This window comes from Pectinophora gossypiella, chromosome Z (genome assembly GCF_024362695.1).
Source record: "Pectinophora gossypiella chromosome Z, ilPecGoss1.1, whole genome shotgun sequence".
Classification (NCBI taxonomy): Eukaryota; Metazoa; Arthropoda; class Insecta; order Lepidoptera; family Gelechiidae; genus Pectinophora; species Pectinophora gossypiella.
The window spans coordinates 21,935,206-21,960,088 of NC_065433.1; the positions used below are offsets into that span (position 1 = coordinate 21,935,206).

At 38.1% G+C, this 24,883-nt stretch overlaps 1 protein-coding gene across 1 annotated transcript in view; it reads left to right on the top strand.

Annotated features, from left to right (window-relative positions):
• The first annotated feature begins 7,669 nt into the window (after nucleotides 1–7,669).
• LOC126379747 (dopamine receptor 2-like) overlaps nucleotides 7,670–24,883 on the top strand; it is a 42,439-nt gene continuing 25,225 nt past the window's right edge. The window contains exon 1 of the mRNA XM_050028564.1: nucleotides 7,670–8,901. Within this exon, the coding sequence (XP_049884521.1) occupies nucleotides 7,670–8,901 (1,232 nt within the window). The remainder of the gene's footprint in view (nucleotides 8,902–24,883) is intronic.

Below are 24,883 nucleotides of genomic sequence, written 5' to 3' on the forward strand. Positions count from 1 at the left end.
CTTCGCCTCGCTGCTAACTCTCACATATTTTATTTGACACGTCTCATATTTCATAGCAAACACGGGCAAATATGAAGAATCCAGTATCTTATTCGAAGAGAAGCGAGAATCAAGCAGTTTTGATAAATTAATAGTCTATAACTGCTATCAGTTCTTTTGGAGACTGGATTTAGTCATCAGTGACACTGCGTAAAAACTTATTGTTGTAATCTGTCAACGTAGCATGTTGCCCTCATACAGCACGTGACACGGAAAATGAACTAACTGTATGGCAACGCGGTTAATAAAACATTTTTATTGTCTCAATATTATTGCTGCGGGCGTTGTGTATAGACAGCAATGCAACGGAACGTTATTATTAGTTGTCCGTTGAACAGACGTTATTTACAGTTGGTCGTAAAAGTCATATGCATTACGAGCACAATGAATATTATTCGTTGTGGTGTTCACAGAATCACAATATTTTAAGGCAAACATTTTTAACATTCTATAACTAAAGAGGGTTCCAATCGAGATAAAACACAAGGTCTTTTGTTATCGCTGTATTCCTCACTTCGATTCTTAACAAACTGAACCGATTGCTCGGACATGAAAAAGTTTTCACATAAAACATTGCTTTATTGGGGTCGAAGCGCGAAGTTACTAAAATACGAATAATTCGGGCCTTAAGTTGGGAACAGTTCCATGAAATCAGCCGTGTCGCCCGGGGCGGGCGGCGGCGGTGTGATTGCCGGCGCTTGCCCGAACGAGCCTGTAATCTGACGCCGTTTGTTTGACAATTAAATGTCTTCCAAGACATTTTCCCTCGTCAGATTGACCGTGCCGCACTGTGCCTAACCTAATGTCCACAACTTCAAACATTTCCTATCTCTCGTGTTAACACAAACAGCTGTTTTCATTACAATCATTGTTCAAGATAAAATACATCAATGCATCAGAAGATATTAACGACAAATATAATCAGTCGTAATGTAGTAGTAAGTAATAAAAAGACCCCTAAAGGAAATCGAATCACCCCCATGTATGTTCATTGATTATTTACGGTTTAGGAGGTAACAATAAAGTTATAATAATAAAATTCACTACTTTTAAAGTCTCATATCCCTATTTTAAAAGCGGTAAGAACCCGTTATTATGTGTTTTAACTTCTAAAGTGTTTAAAAGTAAGTAAGTATACCTTTACAGCGAAACACGACAGGCACTGCGGAGGAAAATAATCAGATTATAATAAATTGTAGATGAAACGTTAGATGGTATTTTACTCTGGCAACCAAACTAAATAATTTTACCAAAGATTTCCGTATTTTAGGAAAAATACTGTTGTTGGAGAAAATCGTTCGAACAAAGGGGCGTGAACCGTTCCTAGAACCAGAGTCCACTCCAAGATTCCGCGGATACAATCAAACTAGACAATCAACTGAAGGAAATACATTTTAATCCGCTGGGAATGTACGAGATTTTGCTTCAGAAATTCCTAGAAAAGTAATAAAACTTCAGATTTGAATTTTTGTTCTTTATTGGTTTCCGAGGAATCGATTTTATAGATGGTTTTTTGCACGCGTCGCTACGGCACTGGCCTATAAACAACTCTATTACATTGTTTGGGGGCGTTCGCCGCGGTACACTTTAGGACGTGGTAAATGGGATTTTGTATTTTGCATAATGTTTTCTACCTTTTCTCGTAAGTACGTGAGGTGTGAACGGTGAGCTACTGTCAGTCGCGCTTTGTTTGCGGAGACACGGGTTAAGACATTTAATAAAAGAGACCTTTTTTAAGAAAGTAGAATAATGGCGATTTGCATATTGTGGCGTATGGAGGTTACGTAGCCAAATGTGGACATGTACTACCTAACTAAATGAAAATTCGATACTACTTACTGCAGAGTTATAAATCGTCGCGTCGATGGGAAGCACCTAATCCTGGATTAATTGATAATCTAATATATAGTATAATTTAATATATAATATAACCTAATATATAATATAATGTTAGGTACTATTTATATAAGTAATTCTTCTATCTCATTGAATAGTACCATAAGAAAGCTCTTAGTGGAAACAATACATTTTATTATTTGCGTTCCAAATCATGCAAATATTTCCAAACAGTCGTTGACAATAAAATTATACGTTACAAAATCAAAATATGTCATTTAAACATCAATATTTTCCCAGTAATCAGTCAGATTCATTGTTGACTAGGAGAATAAGGTCGCAGTTAGAAAATATTGCCCCGAGCACAAAAATATTCCGGCAAAATTATTTCAGTGAGCGGATTGGAGCGGAGGGCGTGATTACAATCAGTTTAACGCCAATTTTCTTTTGGCTAAATGTATTTTATCAGTGCTCCGACAATTTTTCAATGTAAGAAGAGGCGAACCATAAATATGTATCACCTTTAAAAAAATGTTCGGCTTACTCCACTTGACATTTATAAATTTGTTTGAGGACCAACTAGAATATGAAAGGAGATACTTCCGGGACGCGTCTGCGCCATGGATGTTAATCTTGTTTAAAGAAAAGCCTGTAGCTCCGCCTTTGTTGATTGAATCAGTATAGTTATGGCATGATTAAGCAATTAATTTCCAACTCATCTATTTTTATTATCAACTATTGATGGGTTTCAGTAGCCGACAACTTTATATATACGTATATTACGTTTAAATCTATCGTGTCACTGTACTTAAATACTATTTACACAAGTATATAAACAATTTTTGTATATGATACAAAGACAATAAGTAGAGAAAATATTAAACCACTAACACATTACCACGAGTGTACTTAGTTGTTGCAATGAAAAATGCGGATGTGATGCCCTAAGATAATCATCATCATCATCACCAGCCCATTAACGTCCCCACTGCTGGGGCACGGGTCTTCCCTATGGATGGATAGGGAGATCGGGCCCTTAAACCACCACGCGGGCCCAGTGCGGATTGGTGGTTATTAACGACTGCTAATGCAGCCGGGACCAACGGCTTAACCTAAGCTCACGTACCCTAACATCACGTTTTATATATTCCTGACAGATTTCAGACTCAGACTCATCAGACTGACAGACTTAACCTATACTTACCCCTGCAAACGGGGTGGGTGAGCACAAAACTTTTGGTCTTCAGTCCTAGAACAATCATTTAGCTATTATTACCCTTAAAATTTAGGTATTTGTATAAAAAAACTACCTTATTGCCCTTACTCACTTAACAAAAGTTTGAGAATCCCTTTTAATCTAAACGGTCCATTTTCGAACCTAATTACGAGTATTTCTTAATCCCTAGTATTTATTACGGATGTTATGCTAATTCACGTTAAATACATTCACAACAATGGATTACCGTCGAAATTACACTACCAATCACCCCTGAGGGGAATGGAGAGTTCTAATTCATACACATTATTGTAAGCGAATTAAAAACTTACTGCTAGTGAATGAATAGGCAAAGAAAATACGCGTATTTTCTTTTGAATTCGTAAGTAGGTAATTGTGTAGGTAAATTATATTTACATTATCACTGGTAATAACAATAGAATGACTGTGTGTGTGCTGTGCTTATTCAGTTGTTCATGAATATCTCTAGATTGGCTTAACTTGCTTTGTGAGGGTAGTTGTGTATTTATTTACAGACGAAGCCTTCTTCTACAAGATGTATAAATAAATCAGTGACGGGGCTCTGCGTCGAAACTGTCAGATTTGTCACTGTCACCAGAAGTAAATGAAAAGGCTCAGATAAAACTTGTCGACAAGGGAAAGAAATGGATCTAATAACTCATGACAAACTGTACTTTCAAGAGTATCATTAAGCGCGTATAAAGTGGAGGGAATCGGCCACAACCTCGGTTACTGCTAACATTCAATGTTCAAATTAAATTGTTACGTTACAATGTCAATAATAATAAGCTTTGTATATTAGGCAAGATTAACTCGCAAAAGTCTTTGGCATTTAGACAGATGTATATCTTAATTAGAAGCGTGAGTGAGGGAAGTAAGAAGGCAGGATAAATATTTAATATTAATTAAGTTTATCACATTGCTCTTAAGTAATTTGGAGTGGAGCCGCGATTTAGCGAGCGAGTCATTCGTCAGCAGAGTTTATTTGGTTAGTCGAATAAGCGAGTAGGTCGGAGTGGGAAGGATAACGCTTATCGAATAAAATATTCAGTGTGAGTGAGTTCACCGGAGCGGCGGAGGGTCGCGGCCGCCCCGCGCGGCACTCCCGTGACAATTAATCACCTGGGACTCAACTCAGATTGATAGCAATCGTGACTGTTCAAACTGCGACACTGCGCCGCACCCCGGCAGACGCTCTCGTTTCCTTCTTGTTCTGATTACTCCAGCGAATACTGTCTTGTTTACCACTCCGAATTTTGCAATTGATGTCGTATTCATTGAGTCATGATGATCAATTGTACACTGATTGCTTTGAATGATAAATAAGGATTTCAAAAAGAAAACTGCCATTGTCCGTAGTGTTATTATTTATTCTGTGCTTTCTCCTACGATTAGCAGCGTCGCCTCTACTAGAATAAAATGTCTTAGAATACACTTACTGTAGGTAATTAAAAGCAATAGAAAAGTTGGCGAGTCTAAAAATTGCGCATTCTAAAGGCGGATACATACATTGTGAGCCATGTGCTATGCTATTTGTTATACATGCGTAGTTTCGCTACGAAGGCAACACCCACTACGCGTATGCAGGCTCGCTATGTTTATCTCTCACAAAATAAAGAACAATACGGCAGTAATGGAAAAGCTGATAAAGATCAGTAAGTACCTAAGTTTTGATTCAATTAGTATACACGCTCTACACTACTGCACCTTAACTGTTTGTGACTACGCTCTATGAATTTTGAATGTTAATTAACTTAAGCATTAAATGATCTCGCTATTCCTTAAACGGAAGAACCTAATCAGATAGACACAACTCCTACCAGTATCCCTGTAGAAGTCGTCAGAGACACTATAATGCATTACAACTATAAAGAAAATAATCGAAGGCCACGGCCGGCAGAGCAGGCGGGCAGCGGCGCCACGGACCGGCCGCAAAAGTACTCTACATCTCGCCCCATGGACACATGGATGCCTGGAAGCAAAGTGACTTTCCTTGCTTGATAATCGCTATTTAAACAGTTATTTTAAGCAAGTATTACTAATTATTTATTTAATTATTCTTTAATAAAATAATAATCTTTGCTAGAATAATGTGAACTATCCAAACCTATTTAATTACATAATTACTTCATAATAATTTACATTGTTTTCATCTTCGCCTTCTTTAGACTTTTATTGGTTGCATGCAACCATAAACAAACACACCCAAAGATAACTAACTCTTCAACTCCATTTTAAGTATAGATTTCTATGTGCTTAGCACAGTAAGCGTGCGACTCTTTCTCACCTCGACATACGTCACCCGTCACTCTCTCACAGTACTGCACAGAAAGAGACAGATGATCTCTGTCGCGTTGAGAAAGAGTCGCGTGCTGTAAACTTCATAACCTACCTGAGATAATAAGTACTCGTACATATATCTTTCAAAGAAGCAACTCTACTATCTGCTCTACTGAAAAATAAAAATATATGCGTGGGGTAATACGACAGAACAAACATAAGGTACCAACTCTGTTCTCGCATTAACAGAATAAAATTGCTAAGTGAAAGGTACGAAACTTGCCTTAACATTTTACTTTAAAATATAAGTGTAAGTATAAAACTTATTAATAAACTTGATAGGGAATTGGTTATGGCATTTTTTCTCCGCTGTGAAAACGATATTTGACGTAATAATTTTAACTTGTTGAACGAAAATGGAAAAGGAAACCGAACAAAGGGAGGCGGTGGATTCATTTAAAAATATTGGGTTTGAATTTAATAAAGTTGGAAAGAAACAGTCTCGCCAATGGACGTGGCTTGGGTACAATACAAGTCGTAAATTGTCAATTACAACTTTAGACGATATTCACGCAATTTTTTCTCTTGAAAAACGCAATGCTGGGGGCGAGAGAACAATTTGCTTATTATGTAAAGTTGCTAAATGAGCTCGCGGCTTTGGGGACGTTTGGTTATATCTAAAAACACTGTTGGACGCTGTTGTACTCAACAGGCGGTGTTGCTGAGGTAGTAATCTCTTCCAGGCAACTAAAGAGGTATAGGAAATGAATTTAATAAAAACGTAACGGGATAGACAGTGCACAATTAAAAGTTGAAAAATATAAGTATACCTAGACTATACCTAAACTTACTACTTCGCAAGTTATTAAATTACGTGTAATGTAACCTACATTGATTTTATACACCCCATCCAAGTACATACAGGTAGTCATACAAGTAGGTATGACTGTTAGTGACACCGTAACGAATACTGAGGGGGAAGATTCTGAGTTAATATCAAGTAGAATTTTCCATCGCAAAACTATGGAAATAAAAAAAATATATAAATTTTCCACCAGGAAATTCCACTGGATATCTTGACAGATATAACTTAAAATAAAATTAGATGGTGTTTACAGGAATTGGCACCAGTGTCTCCCAATATCTAATGGCATAAAGTTCTCGTAACGCCATTATTAGTAAAGGGTTAATGCGCGAGTATATCGCTGTTTTATTCCAAATCAGAGTTATTCCACTCCGCGAAGTTCGAAGCAGCTGTTACCCGAACGGCAAACTCCGTGTTTTGCTCAAGAAGACGAATTATTTGAAACGAATTACCGAAACTTTGTCCCTCAGAGATTATCGTTCGTAAAGTACGTGTATCTATTTTAACTTAAGATAACTTCACACGATCAACTTCAACGTAATGTATTGATTCAGCTATGAAATATGTGTACTCTTATATATGTATGTACCCTTTTCGCAACTCAGGTTGAATTGACTTTTTCGTACAAAACTTGGCAAAGCCATCTCCACGAGTAGTTCTAAGTCATATGAAGCAACTTGACGTATCGGCACATTCGTAAATAAAGTTGGGTAATAAATCCGAACAAGTAATCCTTGGCAGACCGTATACATCTGAGATACTGAAAAATCGACATATTACTTAAGTTGTTTTAAATTATTCACTATGGTACCTTTAACTTCTGGTTTATTGTGAATCAGTTCGCCAAAACTCTGAGATGTTTATTTATATGTAAGAAGAAGTAAAAAGCTGGTAAAGTTTGGTGTCGGGGTCTGTGGCGGGGCGCGGGGGGGAGTGAGGGGGGCGGGGCGGGCAGGTTCAGGCGCCCTCATGTGGACGGGCTGCTCACGGCCCATAGAACACAATTCGTTTGATCTCGCCGCTCTCTCGCTAAGCGCTATTTATGTCCCGCCCCACCAAGGACACCTGCCGATGATGACGACAAATGTGAGGCGACGAGATTAGGCACCCGCTCCAATTAAATAAACATGTGTACGACATACGAACACATTTTCTTCCCGATTACGCTCCGCTCTAAAATTTTCATCACAACATAGAACTCATTTATCTGTATCTTTTGTTGCAGAATCAAGCAAACGTATCTGAAAATGAGGAAAAAATATGCCAACAAAACATGTGCCAGCAAATGGGAAGTCTGAATACAATGGCTGCCAAGAACGTAGTTTCCAAATGGCTTCGCACGAAGCCGGGGAAACATAAACACCAGCCATGGCGTTAGTGTTCAAGTTCCTACTTATCAACTCACGATGAATATGAGTCTAGAGACAGAGGAGCGGGGCGAAGCGCAGCCACCGCTCCTGCTGGACACCTTCTCGCGCGCGGTCAACGCGGTCGTTGAGTTCAACAACACCTTCGACAACTACACCTCGATGAACGCCAGTGGCACCCCGCACACACTATGGAACGAGTACGTGAAGCTGCTCAGGGAACGCTCGCTGCTCGTGTCCTTCCTGTTGATATTCTCCCTCACCACCGTCTTCGGCAACATGCTCGTCATCCTGGCCGTGGTGAGGGAGAGGTACCTGCACACTTCAACCAACTACTTCGTGACGTCCTTGGCTGTCGCCGACTGCCTCGTGGGACTAGTCGTAATGCCGTTCTCGGCCCTCTACGAAGTGCTCGAACATACATGGTTTTTCGGCATGGATTGGTGCGACGTCTGGCGATCCCTGGATGTCCTGTTCAGCACCGCTTCGATTCTCAATCTGTGCGTGATATCATTGGATCGATACTGGGCCATTACTGACCCTATCACATATCCGATGCGAATGAGTGGAAAAAGAGCTGCTTTCCTAATAGCGGCCGTGTGGATATGTTCCGGCGCGATATCCTTCCCCGCGATCGCTTGGTGGCGAGCCGTCCGAGCAGAAAAGGTCCCCATCTACAAGTGCCCCTTCACTGAGAACCTGGAGTACATCATTTTCTCATCGACGATCTCATTCTACCTGCCGCTATTCGTGATGGTGTTTACGTATTACAAGATATACCGAGCGGCCACAATCCAGACCCGTTCCCTGAAGATCGGCACTAAGCAGGTGATGCGCCCCAGCGGCGAGTTGGAGCTGACGCTGCGCATTCACCGCGGCGGCACAGTGCGCCAGCGCGGCGACGCGTGTCACGGCGCGTGCACGCCCGACGACGCCGACCAGGAACCGCTGACTGCCATGCAGAACAACGGACTCTCGCGCTCCACCACTCGACTTAGCAATGTCGCTCACAACAAACATTTGACCAAGAACTTTTCGCTGTCGCGCAAATTGGCAAAGTTTGCTAAGGAGAAGAAGGCGGCTAAAACATTGGGCATTGTGATGGGTGTATTCATTGTGTGCTGGCTACCGTTTTTTGTGGTGAACCTGCTGTCTGGGATCTGCTCGAGCTGCATCGCGCACGAGGAGGTGGTGAACGTGGTGGTGACCTGGCTGGGCTGGATCAACTCGTCGATGAACCCCGTCATCTACGCGTGCTGGAGCCGAGACTTTCGCAGGTAAGTGATAGCTGTGCGATTTTATTTGTATCTACCTGTGGCTCGCGACTTCATTTCCTTGATAAACCCTTTGCAAGTCCACATACAATTGCGATTTTTTAAAGAGAAACCTACTCATATAATTATTAGTATTCTTACCAAGTATTACAGTTGACCTATTTATGTAAATGTCTTATGAAATCACTCAAAAATGTTGCTTTGATAAAGAGGAAAGTATCAACCGAAAATATAACATATAACATAATGTTATGTATAGGTACTTATTTGTTTTACTCAGCTGGCTAAATATGTGACCCAAATTGTTGTTAATGTTCCTTTGTTCTATTATACAAAGTACATCTTCTCAAACATGTATTTTATGTAGGTACGAGTAGGTATGGGTTAAACCTCTTCTATTTTGAACTTGGGCTTGAACTCGTCAAAACAGTGGTATGATTTTTTAGCCTGTACATTTCGCAACCTTCATTCAAACGGACACGTTGACACCTCCATGGATTCAAAATGTCACGTCTTTTATATACGTCGTTTTGAATCGTTTCACATAAAAACAGCAGAAAATCCAGTATTGTTACCAGTGTTGGTAATTATTCGTAATAAATACCTATCTAGTCAGTAAATTTGCATCGCATTCCTAATACTTTACAAAATATTGATAAAATGTAAATACGCGTATGTTTAATAACAGCTCTATACTTATTAAATCAGTATTTTTCGTTAATGCATCCATTTCAAAATTATCAATTATCCATCTCCTTTATGTTACCTCAGCTGAAGTTAATTGTCTGCCATTAAGAGCACGCACATTTCAGACAGGTAAGTAAGTATAGTTACTTTTAAAACTAAAAAAATATAGTAGGCATAATAATTTACCTTTCACCAACGTTATATATGGCGGGTATTTAATATAAGTAGCGGTTTCTAAATACCTATATTTACTAATTGAAGGAAACCGAGTGTGGTGTAAACAATTTAGTGCAGCTATGAGGATTAGTGGATACCCCGGGTTATCCCGTCAATTAGGCTAAATCCGCGGTTGACGCAGTATATGTATCGAATCCTGGGTGAGGGTGTCACCGCCGTATATCATATTACGCTGATTACGCCGAGAGCCCTACTAAATCATTTCGGCTTCGCTGCGTCGATATATTTTTCCTCCAACAATTTAAGTTTTCCAACTTCGTGTTCAAAAAAGAATTTTGATTTAAAAATTATGTAATATATGTCTATATTTATAGATTATTTCACTTACGGGCTCTTAGTACCCGATAAGTAATTTCCTGAATGATCATATATTTTTTTGAAGACGTCCTTGGGAATTAGCTATAGGTTTTCCACAACAGTGAAGCACGAAATTTTGGGTATAGGATGGGCTTACAAAATTATCGATAAATAGTTGAACTGTTGAAACTATAAGGTGACACTTATTTTCTTTTGACCAGTATTTAATAAGTAGTGTTCACAAACTCTATTTATTTTTATTTTATCCATTCTATTCTATCTACCGCAGTCTATTGAAGTTTATGTAAAAGTTAATCTTTGTTGTACGAGTACTGCGGGGCGGAAGGCAAGAGGAAAGCCACTGCCGTATTTTTCCCTAAAAACGTAGCATGAAGGAAGCTACACCGACAAGAGCGTGTTTCTTATATTAGTATGAAATTGTATTAATATGTATCTACTATGTATAGGTAGAAACTATGGTCTCAAACTTTTTTCATGCTACACAACACTTCTGAAGTTTTATATTAACGCCATGGAGAATTCATTTAGTTGGCAATGAACTCCAAAGCATTGCGTGGCATTGCCTTCCCCTATAAAAGTTGCACTATTAAACGAACCGCGTAGATTACTAACAATGTATAGACGAAAGTATTTGCATTTTACTAAACTTTTTATGAGGTTTGCATTGCATTTTAAAACTGTAAAAGCGATATAAAAATAAAACAATGCATTTTAATGTGGCGGACGAGTTGAAGTATTCCATTAATCTAGAATTTACTTGTAAAATATGTAGGTACTTACTTTACTTCGAATAGACACAATGTATATTAAAGAATATAGGTTAGAATTGGGTGGCATATTTTCCTCTTTAACAAAGGATTATGACAAATTCCGGGTCTGGAATTGCTGTAGGACACCTAGGTGGTGGCAGCATGTCACGGACAAGCGCCATCTAGCGAAAACGGGATGTAACTTTTTTATCATAAAACAAAAGAAAAACAATAGAAACAAAAACGGACGCAAGAACGACGCGTTTTATTTTCCCGCTCCTTATACGAATACCACAACTGACGTAGTGGTAGAGTGAGTATACAGGGTGTTCGTGACATCGTAACGAAAAGTCCTTTCTTTGAAGTAGTTATTCAGCATGACTGTCCTCGTTTCTTTTTTAGACGACATATAGTTTCTGTAATAGTTAGTTAATTACTTACAATAATTTTCCGACAGGAAATTCCACTTGATATCAACTCAGAATCATGTCTGAATCATTCTCCTCAGCATTCGTTACGGTAACGTGTCACTAACACCCATATATACTCCTATAACTGTACGAACATATTTGGGATGTAAATGACATCGTGACGAATACTAAGGGGGATGATTCAGCTCATATTCTGAGTTGATATCAAGTGGAATTTACCGTTGCAAAGTTCATACTTTTTTGTTTTTAAATTATTTTCAATTGTATACTTTGGCGATGCTCGATATTAACTTAGAATCATTGCTTAATCTTTCCCCTCAGTATACTGTATAGTCCATATCGCGTACCCAACCCATAGCTTATTAAAACGCCATCTAAGTTCGCGTATAAACTGTTTTTATAACATAAAATTTAAAAAAAAGAAACGAGGTAACATAGACAATACGAAAAAGAGACGTAAATTAAATAAACATAGCTACTGCTGCTGCACTGGGTTCCCTCATTCAGCGCTTATCGCTATCGACCCACTAGGGTCGATTAATTCTTTCAAATATTTTTCCTCTCAGACGACGCCCTGAGCCGAGGTTCGCGCCCAACTGGGCACCCTCAGGCCTGTTGTCTTAAACGTTGTACCGGGTGAGAGCCTTCAGCGCTCCCCATTTGTCCGGCCAAGTAGTTAATGCCATCTGCGGCAAATCTACAATAAGTCACGTCAAAAAAAAATGCTGCACTGGGGCGGCGTAAAGCCTGCTTCCCCTGGATATCGTTTTAACAGAGTTCGTCGAAGTTATAACTTTGAATGAATTGTGGTGGTTCGTAGGTGGTTGATTAAACGATGAAAGCGGAACCGCCTCGTAATAAGTACAACGGTGACCCAGTTACGTATTGACACGCTTCCTTTAAATATGATTTTAACTCGCGTTACGAAAACGTACACGACAGTGCGAAGTAGTCAGACAACTCATTTACGAAGTCCTAAGATAATTAGAATGATGATAGGAGGTCACTGATCAACCCAATATAATGGTTGAACATGTACGAAACAACACAATTTCTTTATCAGTTTTAAAAACGGTCCACTGCGTAGTAGACTATTCACCCCGAGGCATTTAAAGCATTCTCCACTTAGTTACTCTGCTGAGAGGGTCTAGTAATTTCGGACACAATGCAGTATTTAGTTACTAAACAATACAAATACATTCGATTCTATGTTTTAGAACCCGATTAGTCAAGCTATAGAGGCAGCCAATCAGCTCGCGACACCAAACACTTGAGAACCCCGATACCGATCCCGCTGGCGTGGTCGATGATTTCCATCATTCAGCGCTTATCGCTATCTAGGGTCGATTAATTCTTTCAAATATTCTTCCTCTCAGACAACGTCCTGAGCCGAGTGAATTGGACACCCTCAGGCCTGTAGATTTAAATTTTGTACCGGGCGAGAGCCCTCAGCGTTCCCCATGTCCTTCGAGTTCCTTTGAAGCTGCAAAAAATCAAGCTTCTAAATCAACGCAACGCAAAGATTTCTTCTTATTTTCATACAAGTTGTACGAGAATCAATACTTATGGGGTACTTAAACTGGGGAACCTGAATCATGAAATTTGACAAGAAGAAACGTCGTTACAAAGTAATTTGCAGTTGGTAAACTAATTGAGACCCATACCTATGTATGGAGTAAATAGTTTGTCAACGGCAAAATCAAGGCTTCCCGTAGGAAAACCCTATGCGCGTGTCTGAATCACGCTTGGCAGGCGTTTTTTAAAACTATAGGTACGACACACATATTTTAAAGCACGAAAGCGCAGCTGAATCTAGTTAACGATTACTATCCAAAATCGTTATTATACTTTTACTGAATACATAGTGTCGTTACTTAATATAGCTGATCGTAAGCTTAAAGACAATTGGATCGTGTACTAGCTTTAAGATAAGTTATGAAATTCTGATTACTAAATAAAGATAGACCTAGAGGTGACAAAAAACGTACTATATTTTCTTATTAACTTATTAATGAATTTTAACCAAGAAAACCGAAATAAGTCCGACATTTTATCACGTTTTTCTATGACATCACAGTGTGCTTTTTCATACTACCTTTTTTTTTCATATATAAACCATATAAATTTCCCGTTTTCACGTTTAGTAAAAAGTAACTGATTTAACTACTTGGAAACTAACCTATTGTCAAGATGTTACAAATTTTAATAGTTAAACACTAAATAATACAAAAAAGAAATTACTAGTCACTCTCTCTGTTAGCTTTATCCTAACGAGAGAGATAGCATTCTATTATAGAAAAGCCTGAAAGATTGGAACATTAAAGTCGTTTGAGGTTACATCGTGGATCGAGTGTTTTTAGTCTGCATGCGCCCTAGTTGGAATTCATAGGCTATATTTTATTTAGAATAAATAATTATAAAAATCTACATTAACCAATGTCGTGTTGGTTTTCTGTTCTTCATCCTTTGTGAGATCAATGACCGGTTGTTGTCAGAGTTCCTATTGAGCTGCTAAATACCCCTGACATAGCTCATGTAACGAACACATGACACACACCTGACATAAGCAGTGCTGTGTAAAGTTCATTATTGTCTATTGTGTGGGAATCACATTTGTGACGAGATGCCGGTTGGAGGTCGCGTCTGTTCACAAAGTTAAACTGTATAATATGAAAGAAAACATATCTGTCTTGCTTAGTCTAAATTTGTAGATAAGTTAGGTACCATAGATCATGGTATAAGAAAATCAGGTATGCCCAAAAGTGACAGCTAACATTTCAAGGTTAACCCAGCTGACGTCATCCCACCCTGCGTTGACATTTCGTAAAAAATGAATTACCCATGACCAATGTTTTTAATTTACTTTGCAAAGCAATTTTGAACTTTTAGTAAAAGATTTACTTACGATTTTAATGATTTTTATATATGTTGGCAAGTAATAGTAATTAAATAAGTACATAAGTCATAAAGTATTATTGATTGATTGATTGATTGAAGTCAGTCATTCACTTAATTTTTAATATTTAATTTTGCGTCCTTGGAATGTTGGAGATACCAATTTAATGGTACGTCATCATACTTATGTAAGTAAGTTGTCGTTACATGAGCCATGTCAGGGGCCATTGGCGGCTCAATAATAACCCTGATATCAGGGTGGATGAGGTTGAGAATTCACCTCACACCTTACACGATAGAAGAAAAAAAAAGATTAAGCATACTTGGTTTTCTTATACCATGCTATAGATAAGATAGGATAGGTGTAACGGATTGTTGTACGGGCTGGCACTGTGGGCGTCGGGCGTGCGTTATCAATACTGACAAAGGCATCGTTTACAGCCCCATGACGACACGTGATCATGCATTCGCTGGTGTAATTCTTAGGCTGTTTTGTCTAGCAACACATACTAACACGTCGGTTAGCTCACGACTAATCCCGTTTGGGGTAGTCAGAGGTACATCCATCGCAAGATGAACGCACGCACACCTCACCGAGCTTTCTGTCAGCTGCATCGCCGTTTATAATGGTGCAGCCAACTGTATTAGTGAAAACTGCACTTAAAATAAATTAATAACTTGGCGCAAGTTTGGGGTTCGAACCGGCCTCACCATTTGAGAAGCAAGGCAGTGAACTACAGGACCATAGTGACTAGACTACTAGTCACTGTGTGTGTGTGTGTGTATACTTGTGACTTTTGTCTAGACTAATATTTATTAAGATATTTGTAGGCTTACTACGCCATACGCATATCGCGATGCGATATAAATGAACCAATAGAATTGATTTATTTATCGCGCAATTGAGAGTTGCAATGAAATGAAAATAAAATTAACAACGAAGGAAAACTTCGAATGTAGAAGTGAGTTATTACATTTCACCGAAATATTTTTATCCAATTATACATTATATCCGAGTATGTTAAATTTTCATAAATTTGACGAAATAATTGAAACACGACAGTGTTTTGTTTGTAAATTTTATAACAAATTTATTTTATTCTAAAAGCCAAACACGAGCCTCTTTCATTTCAAAAAATATTAGCTCCCTTAATACTTGACCTACTTTACCGTACTTTATCCACCCATATAATATGAATATGTATCTAAGAGACTTTACCAATCAATGGATGTTGGTCTAATTTCCTTGGTTCTTTTTAGAAATCCCAGTAAGTATTTCAAAATATTTATGACCCCGAGGTTGTAAATGTCGAAACTATAGGCACGTTATGCTAATAAATCTATCTTCAACGTGTGATATTGTGGAAAAAATAAGAAATACAAATAACTGTATTTGGTTAACCCAAAAAACCATTCCTTTTAGATACCAGGATTTTTTAGTCTAGAACTAAAACGGGTTTATGGTCTATTTCTGAATTCCCAACTAGCCAAGGTAACGATTTAGCCAAATCCTTCAAAAAAGGTAGCCATCATTAAACGGCAGTTCCAGCGTTAAACATAGATTCGGTAAAATAAATGGAATACGAGTATTCTTAATTAAAAAAAACAGGGGGGGGGGGGGGGTTAAAATGGCCACATCGAAGCAATTCATCTAAGAAAGCAATATTGCAATTTGACATTTGCGCGTATAAAAGTAAGTGCGCAATGCAAACAAATGTCATATAGCAATATTGCTTTCTTAGATGAATTGCTTCGATGTGGCCATTTTAACCCCCAGGTTGTGTCGTCGGAGTGTTCTCTTTAAACCCAGTCTTCAGGTTGTCGCAGTACCTTGGCATTCACTTATTCACTTCTACCCAAGGCTGTTCATACTCTGTATCCATAGTTTCTCCAAAATGTACTCGTCAAGAAAAACGTGGATAACAAACAGTATAACAAGTTTGTTCTGATTACGTTAGACGGGTTCCCAAGCCGTGCGCCGCTTCTTCATAATATTATGTTACGCGTAATAAATGCAATTATAGCGTGTTTCATTAGGTGCGCGACAACTTATCTCGTTCGCAACACGGCTGTGACTGCGACATTTGATTAGCTTGGAAAACTTTTTTTTGACGTGACTTATTGTACATTTGCCGCAAATGGCATTAACTACTTGGCCGAACAAATGGGAAGTGCTGAGGGCTCCGGGCCTGGGGGACCCTAGGCGCTAACCTCGGCTCAGTGCGTCGTCTGAGAAGATTATATTTGAAAGAATTAATCGACTCTAGTAGGCTGATAGCGATAAGCGCTGAATGACGGAAATCGTTGACCACGCCGGCGGGGTCGGTATCGGGGCGCTTGGAAAACCGGTTACATAATATAGCTCGGACGCTTATGAAACAAAAGTTTCAAAGTATTTGTCGATTTGTTTCAAGTTTTAGTGCATATATCGAGAGTGTATCAAAGACACCCACATTTTCTTTTAAACAACATTTTCAGGACAAGGTGACCTGATCTGAAATTAGCCTGGTTTTCCCTGCGGGATGGAACGTAACCTGTGCTTGTCAATTTGTTCAGGTTAGGTAAGCCCACCCCGGAATAAACGGAACAGACGCTCAAAAGAGTCTAAAGGGAAATTTGAAACACCGAGCTATCAAAGTACGTGCGGGCTTATGAACGAAGTAAAATAAGGTTAAGCTAAAAGAAGGAAACAAAGTGATGAGTCAAATGAAATCCCCAATTATAAAACTGCTATGAAATCAGTTTCATCGTTCCGAAACTTTGTTGCATAATTTAGGAGCGATGACGTCGAAAACTTTCCTCGTAAACATTGAATGCGTACTCGACGAAACAGCAGGCTTTCTTGTTATTTTCGTTAAAAAGAGGCCATTCCCAAAATCCGTCGGTGGCTCTGCTATTATTGCCTCAGAAGTCCTCTTTAGACTGGCTATGTACCACTTTCCAGCCATGTAGTTAATGTCATTTGAGGCAAAAATAAGTCACGTCGTTAGTATAAAATTAAATATAGCGTTGTCTATACTTATAATAAATCTGTAGAGAGGTCAATTCTGTACATTAAATATTTTTTCAAAATAACTATCAGGGGGTGATAAGTGATCGATACTGATGCCAAAAATGCAATCAGTAAAATTTTTGTCTGTCTGTCTGTCTGTCTGTCTGTCTGTCTGTCTGTCTGTCTGTATGTTCCTTATAGAAACAAAAACTACTGGACGGATTTTAATGAAACTTGGTACAATTATTCTTCACACTCCTGGACAGGTCATAGTATACTTTTCATCACGCTACAATCAATAGGAGCAGAGTAGTGAAGGGAAATCCTTTTGTATGAAAAATCTAAACCACTCAAGTTAGACGTTTGAAATTTGGCATGCAGGTACCTTAGATACCGTAAAGGTGCACTAAGAAAGGAATTCCCGAAATTCCTACGGGAACGGGAATTAGCGGGAAAATCCTTTTGTATGAAAAATCTAAACCACTCAAGTTAGACTTTTGAAATTTGGCATGCAGGTACCTTAGATAACGTAGAGGTGCACTAAGAAAGGAATTCCCGAAATTCCCACGGGAACGGGAATTAGCGGAAAAATATTTTTGTATGAAAAATCTAAACCATTCAAGTTAGATGTTTGAAATTTGTCATGCAGGTACCTTAGATACCGTAGAGGTGTACTAAGAAATGAATTCCCGAAATTCCCACGGGAACGGGAATTAGCGGGAAAATCCTTTTGTATGAAAAATCTAAACCACTCAAGTTAGACGTTTGAAATTTGGCATGCAGGTACCATAGGTACCGTAGAGGTGCACTAAGAAAGGAATTCCCAAAATTCTCACGGGAACGGGAATTAGCGGGAAATACCTTTTGTATGAAAAATCTAAACCACTCAAGTTAGACATTTGAAATTTAGCATGCAGATACCTTAGGTACCGTGGAGGTGCACTAAGAAAGGAATTCCCGAAATTCTCACGAGAACGGGAATTAGCGGGAAAATCCTTTTGTATGAAAAATCTAAACCATTCAAGTAAGATGTTTAAAATTTGGCATGCAGGTACTTTAGTAAACTTAAAGCTTAGTTGCAACAGGATATTACAAAATTCCCACGGGAACGGTAGTTAGCGGGAAAAAACATTTGTATGAAAAAATCAAATCTAAATAAAAGGAGAAACTGACTGACTCAGTGACTGACATATCAACGCATAGCCTGAACGGCTAAATGTAGGCATTTGAAATTTGGAAGGGACATAGCTTAGGTACCGTAGAGGTGCACTAAGAAAGGAATTCCCGGAATTCCCACGGGAACGGAAATTAGCGGGAAAATCCTTTTGTATGAAAAATCTAAATCGCTTAAGTTAGACGCTTGAAAGGGCTATGAACCTTTCTGGCATATCTCAGTGGCGCCACCTAGCGGATTTTTTAAAACTGCGGCGCACGATGAAACCTGTGCAAATCGATAGGGGACACTTGTCTGAACAAAAAAGCTTTAATGGACCTATGCTCTAAAGTGTCACGTTTTCAAGATATCTAGCTTGAAAGTTACGAAAAGTGTCGTATGGATAAATCGATTTTACTATTTATCTATATACAATCGTAATATAGTGACAAAGTGATTGATTATACATGAAACATTATTTAATATACAACATATTTATCTTATTGAAAAAATGAAATTAATAAATACTTGCAACAACATTAATGGTTTTTGTCTTTGCTACATTATATAGGAAGTACATAGGTACTTAACTGTGCACACCTTATCTAAGGTTACTAATTGCAAACTGAGTTTATCAGTTTGTGTTATGTATGATATAGGCGTCATTTACTCCTTAACTTGATTTTACTTGACACAACGATAGGATCTAATGAAATATAAAATAAAGTTTACATTTTTATAAACGCAATGCGTTTAGTGCGGCATCATTAGTACTCGTTAAAAAGCAGAATTCTCGAAGTTTAAGAAATCTGTGTAAGAGAAACAAAATGGTGTACTTATTAACTGCCATTTTGCTTTCTCGTTTAATTCCAGGAACTACGAAAATGGAGGTCCTTTGTTTAAAGTTGCACGAATTTCTATTATTGCGGCGGAATCAACAAGGATAGCGAATAGCCATACAATAAGTGTGAGTGAGACAACATCATACAATAAATACAATAGGACGATTGGCAGCCGGGTGAACTTTCAGTCAGTTTGCCACTTTCATCTTCAACGTGCGCACGCGCTTTTCTCTGTTCTGAGACTCTATCCTGTTCATTCTGTTGTATTTGTTACCACTGTTGAGTTTGTTAATATTCCTCTTGAGTTTGTTAGTATTTTTGTTGACTTTGTTAGTGTTATTGTTGAATTTGTTGTTGTTGTCTTGGCAAGATGTCCAGTCATGTTGGTGCCAAGCAATGTTTTTTGTTGTGGTGTAAGCACTGTTCGTGGCCCGCGCCGAAGATCTCGGCGTCCTATATAGTCTTACTTGACAAATGAAGATTATATTGCTAGGCACCCCAACATCCTGAATTATGCTCGCCACTTATTTGACGATCGAGAGCTAAGTAATCTTATTTGAACATTGCAAAAATTAAAAATCTCAGTATGCAGTGTATCTGGTATCTATATTATAGTCCCTGGTCAGTATAATACATAAAATGACAATGCATAATTCGGCTCGTTTCTCAATCGTGCTTTTCATAATCGAAATGTCATATGAAAAAAAATTCGTGTATGAAAATAATATATATCCTACTTTATCGAAGCTCTCATTATGTAGCGTCTTAGACGGAGTGTAATCAACGCAAAACATTTTTAACAGAAAGTCGTCAACTTATCTCTATTATAATTAGCCAGAGATAGCTCTTACGCCAAGCGTATCACTTGTGTACCAGACTTACGCTTTCAATAGATTTTATAGCCAACTATTACCACTTAATTATGTATAATAAATGATATTTGCATTTTTTGTAACAGTAGAGAGTAATCAGTTCATATTAATGCAAGCACAACGGTAAGGCTGTTTTTTCATCTGACATGTGCTACGTTGCTAGGTTTAATATCCACCAATCAGATAATTGGGTCTGATTCTGATCGGCACAATGAACCCGATTGTAGGGTATGCAACGTAGCATCTAGCATGTTACTGGTGGAAACGCAGTCTAAATGTGACGTACTTACTTCATTATTGATGGAACAGTATTCTTATCGTTTCCAGCTAACTACGCAATACCGAATATGCCACATTTAAAAGAGGAAGTGAGGATTGCTTGCGCCCTAATAAATGCCTTTGGAAAACGGGTGACAGATCACCCACTCGTAAATGAAATAATCAACGATATATACCTTAAGCACGACGCCCCAAACTATCTGTGCGAGTTTGTAATACAAAACAATTTAAATCAACGCAGAGCCGCTTTCCAAGCTATGAACTCAAGTGAAGGCTTTCAACAGTTTCCCATCTTATCATATGAGGATCTGTTGATAATGTGGTAAGCTACTATGGCGAACACCTAAAAGAAAACGGAACGTTTTTCATTGAAGTGTATGAAGATTTTGAAGTTGACTATAATTTAAATCAATACAACATAGTAGTTTGTGATCCTTGGCTGACAAGAGCTAAAATACTCTCGAGGCAACAGAATTTATTTTGTATATATCTTGCTAAATAATAGTTTGAAAAACAGAAATAAACTTGTCGGTCACTATTGCAGCTGTATAGTTGGAAAACGGACACTCGGGTGCTGTGCTCATGTCATGTGCATAGTTTGGTATATGGGATGGGCTCGGCACCAAGCAATTCAACCCCCTGCTGCCTTTTTAGATCAAGTTATTATTTCTGATGAAGAAGAAGATTGATTATTCAAGAAGACTGATATTCATTATCCTAATAGGTACGAATTTGTATAAAAAAAGCCTATTTGTTATAAGTATATACACTGTATGTATTCAATAACAATTAGTATTGATTTCATTTTAAGCAAAATATAAATAACTATATGACTACTTTTACGATGTTTTATTTCATACTTATAAAAACACAACTAAGAAAATCGATGAATAATTGAACAATGTGTTCATGTAATATGATTGTTATGAACTAAACAGCTTAAGGTCCCGTTGCATTGAAGGCACACACCCCGTTGGTGTGTCTATACGAACTAGGTATGTTCCATACACTGCTGTAAAGTAAAGTAGTCCTAAAAGCGAATTTTCACACCCCACCTGCTTTCACTGTGATTAGACATTTAAGCTGCCTTTCATTGAATAAACATAAAAACTCAAAAAGTGTGAAATTGTTAGACAATCATAGCAAATAACTTTGAGCGTGATTACCACGAGAATAAGTCATGAGCTGTACATCTCACGACGCGTTTATGGATTTCTTTTAAGTTACACATAAAAGTAAGTTATAGATATTTATTTTACCTATTTTCTATTTATTTATTTTTCAATAAAGTAAATATGTGGTATATTAAACACTAATATTCCATGCATAATCACTTAGTCACTATATTCCAATTGCATATAAAAGTAAAATCGATTTGTTCATACAACACTTTTCGGAACTTTCAAGCTAAATATCTTGAAAACGTGACGCTTTAGAGCATAGGTTCATTAAAGCTTTTTTGTTCAGAAAAGTGCCCCCTATCGATATGCACAGGTTTCATCGTGCGCCGCAGTTTTAAAAAATCCGCTAGGTGGCGCCACCAGGCTATGCCAGCCTCCATAGTGAAATGTTCAATGCCCTTTGGCATGCAGGTACCTTAGTTAACTTAAACCTTAGTTGCAACAGGATATTGCAAAATTCCCACGGAAACGGGAGTTAGCGGGAAAAAAACATTTGTATGAAAAAATCGAAACCGCGTAAGATAGATGTTTTCAATTCAATTCAATTAAATTATTTATTGCATTCCATGTAGTACAATGGGGTGTTACATAGGCATAGGAACTAAAACATGGACCCTGTAGGGCACAGCAACGTTGAAGGGAAGAGAGGAAGTGTGTATTAAAATTAAAACTCAATGAACAATCAATTAAAAAAAAATCAATTCAATCAATTGATTCAATCTAGCATGCATGCATACCTTAGTAAATATAAAGTTTATTTTTGGCTGTATTTTGAAAAATGGGAGTTATTGGGGAAAAAATTGTATGAAAAAATCTAAACTGCATAAGTTAGATGCTTGAAATTTGATATGCACTCCCACACACACAAAGATCTCTCTCTTATATAACACGCCACGCGGACGAAGTCGCGGGCAAAAGCTAGTATATAATATGCAGATCAATAAATAAAGCATCATTTAGTAAAAACCAAAAATAAAACATCTTTTTTAGCGTTATTCCGTTTTCACAGGTTCCGTTTTCAACTTCAAAATTTGACAAGTTCGGTTTTTTTTTAGAAAAGACCGCCTATGGCCTTCCAACCCGCGAAGAGAAAGCCAGCCCAATACAGGTCACGGAGGAAATGCTATACAGGAAATGCATTTCTCGGGTATGTGGGCACAGCTAAGCACATGATGATAACTTATGATCCAAACTTTAATTCGAAAACGATTTCGAAAGTAATTAGGCCCGTACTGGATTCGAATCTATGATTTTACAGTGAGAGTCAAGCGTTCTTCCAACTGGACTATCACGACTAGAAACTAAAAAAATCGTTGCCTCAAAATAGAAACTAGTTAGTGAACACAAAAGCTACAAAGGCAATGCATACCTACTTCACTGCGCTATATGCGCTTATGCCTTTTATTTTGCAATGTGATGTTATCTGTGTTTTGTAAAGTAATAAAGGTGAATGTCTTTCTTTCTGTAATTTACTTTACGAAAAATCCTTTGCTCAATTTATTTATTGACAGACATACCTAACTAGTAACATTGGTGCTAATTTTAGCACACACCATCTAATTTTATTTTAAGTTAAGTATAGCTATAATTTTCTTATCCGCAGAAAAAGAAAGGGATGGGTGCTCGACAGGCGTAAACTTTATGGAACCACGTCATTTTAGGCAGAAATCTAAAACAACCCTCTAAAAATTATACATCAGACAATAACCTGACAGAATTAAGTTGATAGCACACGTCAAACGGGTTGCATACCGGCTAGATACCTATTTGATTCGCTCATTAATTTTAAAATGAACAGCCGCCAAGCATCCGTCCCTTTTCTTTTTCGAGGATAAGAAAATGACAGATATAACTTAAAATAAAACTAGATGGTGTCTTAAGGAATTAGCACCATTATCCGTGTACTATAAACTAAAAACTATGTTTCCTCATGTTGCCCTTATGCTCTCCCGCATTAACCCTTTGCACCGAAATTAATTTAAACCGGACCCCGTAAGCTGGCGAGGGTCGTAATAGACACTCACTGGATTTATCGTACTCTCGATCGAGTTTACACACAGTTTATTGATTGTGTAATCTGTTGCCAGAAATTGTTTTAAAGGTATAGGAAATGAGGCCTTTAGTCTTGGTTCCATACAAGACCATTAACCCGGCCCTAGGGGGGACAGAGTCATCTTCTCTGCCCTCCACTGGGGCAATTCCTGTTCGGCGCGTCCTTGCCGCGGGGGTGGGCGCCTCTTACTTCACTAGGCCGGAGTGAGTGGCTGAGAGGTTGGTAGAGGGAAACCACTGCCCTATTTTTCCCTAAAAAAGTAGCATGGAAAATGCTGCACCAACAAGAGCGTAGCTCTTAAATTGAAGATGATGATGATGATGTCTAATAGAAAGCTCGGTGAGGGGTGGGTACCTAGTTCATCTTGCGATAGATTACATGGTATGTTGTGTTCATATATTATTATACGATATACTGTATTTAATTTCTATTCTTATGTACGTATATACATATTATATTTATTTAATAATTACCGTCCAACCCTCTATGTTTTTATTTTATCTTTATCCTAGGTTTACTAAGGGTACGGACCATATTCCATCATACTGCTCCACTGAGGATTGGTAGATGTTTTACGGCTAATAGCCAGGACCAACAACCACCTTTGAGGTCGTAAGTTCGAATCCAGCACAGGCCTAAACCAATGATTGTTGAATTTGTTTTCGAATTCATGTTTGGATCATAAATGATTATCACGTGCTCAGTGGTGAAGGGAAACAACGTGAGGAGACCCACATTTCCGAGAAATGCATTTTCGGAGGTATGTGACCTAATTTTCCCTTCGCATGTAGTAAGGTCAGACAGGCAGTCGCTTCTGTAAAAATCTGGACCTGTCAAATCTTCAGGTTGGGTAAGCGGACCAAAAATGAGATAATGCTAGGGGGGACGATGAGCCAGGACCAACAGCTTAACGTGCCCTTCGAAACTCAGAATCATCTTACTTTTTCGGACAATCACCTGATTGTCTCTTGATTCAAGCCTGCAATGTCCTTACTAAACAAAAGAATGTCTCACAAAGTAGTGTGTGTGTGTCTGTGTGTGTGTGTGTAGTGTGTGTGTGTGTGTGTAGTGTGTGTGTGTAGTGTGTGTGTGTGTGTGTGTGTGTAGTGTGTGTGTGTGTTATATTATATTATGTATGTTTTAATACCGATAGGTACTATGTGCTAGAAATGCTTCAATACCACCCAGTAGCAGAACGATAACCTGTTTCATTTTATAATTAATAATGTTTACATACCTAATTAATTAGAAAACCTATTACAGGCATCAATGTTAAAATTATATTTTTAGGGTTCC